General features: G+C 39.9%; 1 protein-coding gene across 1 annotated transcript in view; it reads right to left on the bottom strand.

The window, feature by feature from the left end:
* Positions 1–10: 10 nt before the first annotated feature.
* Positions 11–1,580, bottom strand: part of LOC101784107 (50S ribosomal protein L27) — a 3,492-nt gene continuing 1,922 nt past the window's right edge. The window contains exons 2-4 of the mRNA XM_004975218.2: positions 800–897; positions 592–713; positions 11–403 (exon numbers count right to left, since the gene is read on the bottom strand). Of these exons, the coding sequence (XP_004975275.1) occupies positions 164–403; positions 592–713; positions 800–878 (441 nt within the window). The 5' untranslated portion in view covers positions 879–897 and the 3' untranslated portion in view covers positions 11–163. The remainder of the gene's footprint in view (positions 404–591; positions 714–799; positions 898–1,580) is intronic.

Raw genomic sequence — 1,580 nt, 5'->3', positions numbered from 1 at the left:
TAAAAGGACATTAAGCAAGCTGAAATTCTCTGCTCCTCAGTCCTCACTGAAACTACGTATAGCAGCATTTCTTACTCGCAAGCATCTTTACTGGAACAAGTTGCAATGTGTAATAATAGGCACTTGGTGGTGATGATGACAAGCATAAGCAACTGCATGGCCGCTACAACTGTGCATCCAGGTCAGCTGCAGTAGTCGAGCCATTGACGTAGACAGGGTGGAGCACATGACCAGCCACAGGCTCAACATGAACCCATTTCCTGCCAGTGAGCTTGTTGCGCTCGAATCGTACGTGGCCTTCCTTCAGGCAGAAGAGAGTGTGATCCTTGCCCATGCCGACGTAGTTCCCAGGGTGGAAACGCGTTCCTCGTTGGCGGACAATGATGTTTCCTGGTTCCACTTTCTGGAAAATTAACACAAATGCACGCCGTCAGTTAACAGACTAATTGCATCAGATCAATTCCTGTGTACGAAAGTTATTCCGAAATTGAGTGTCAGTATTATGGTACCTAAAGGCTCCAAATAGTAGCAACTTTGATGCAATTATGGAGTAAAACTTAATAGACGTCGTATGTATACAAAAGGGTGTACCTCTCCACCAAACTTCTTGACACCCAAATACTTGGGATTGGAGTCACGGCCATTTTTTGTTGATCCAGCAGTCTTCTTGGTGGCCCAGCGTCTAAACACCAAGCTCATTGCTCCAGAAGATTCTGGAATCAGGCATATCTCAGCAGATAAAATAATTGTTCAGAATAGAAGAAAAGTACAAGTTACACTAGCTGCACATAATTATCACCTGCTGCGCTAGCATACACTGAAGCATTTGAGATCAGCTCTTTGACATTCACTCTCCTGAAAACCGATGAGAAAGCCATTTTGCTTGCCACAAGTCACCTGTAGTCATGAATGATTCTGTTTAACTAGTCTGTACACTAATATGTTTGTATCAGATAAGAAATCTACGTACAGCTAGGCATCACCAGATTTCCAACTTCGTCAACTGCAGTCATTTTGGTGCGTTGAGTGTTTTATCAAGCCTAAGATTAAACCTGTAACGTCAAAACTAGGTTTCCCACTTAACTACAATAGACTGATCCTTAGTAGTTCTCCTTTTTACTGTTTTTCATTTGCACAACTTTTTTGTTCTGTCAGATAAAGTAGATATAGCAAGCAAGGCATTCAAACACACAGAGCATAGTGAGAAAATGCAAAAGGTTATTGCATTCCATTTGACTAAGGAAGGAGCAATAAATTACTGAATCACAAGCTCCTGAACATATAAATTATTGATGATATGTCTGTAGAAGACTGAGTGGTAATTTTGAGAAAAAAAGGAGATACTATACTGTTTCTTTCAATACGAGACCTTGTTAAGATGACCGAGCAATACAAAGTTGTAACATACTTCGAATGAGAATGACAGAAAAATAATAAATTATTTCATAGTAATTTTGCCAGACATCTATGATAAAGCTCCATTATTAATGAACAATAATACAACCTAGAGGTAAATGCAATATCAGAACTGCTTGAGACTGCAGCCTAAAATGATGCATTTGTACTTGAAATTCTCAATT

The sequence above is a fragment of the Setaria italica genome, chromosome VII (assembly GCF_000263155.2).
Source record: "Setaria italica strain Yugu1 chromosome VII, Setaria_italica_v2.0, whole genome shotgun sequence".
NCBI lineage: Eukaryota > Viridiplantae > Streptophyta > Magnoliopsida > Poales > Poaceae > Setaria > Setaria italica.
The sequence above is the reverse complement of the archived record's forward strand: the minus strand, read 5'-3'. Positions and strand labels throughout refer to the sequence as shown.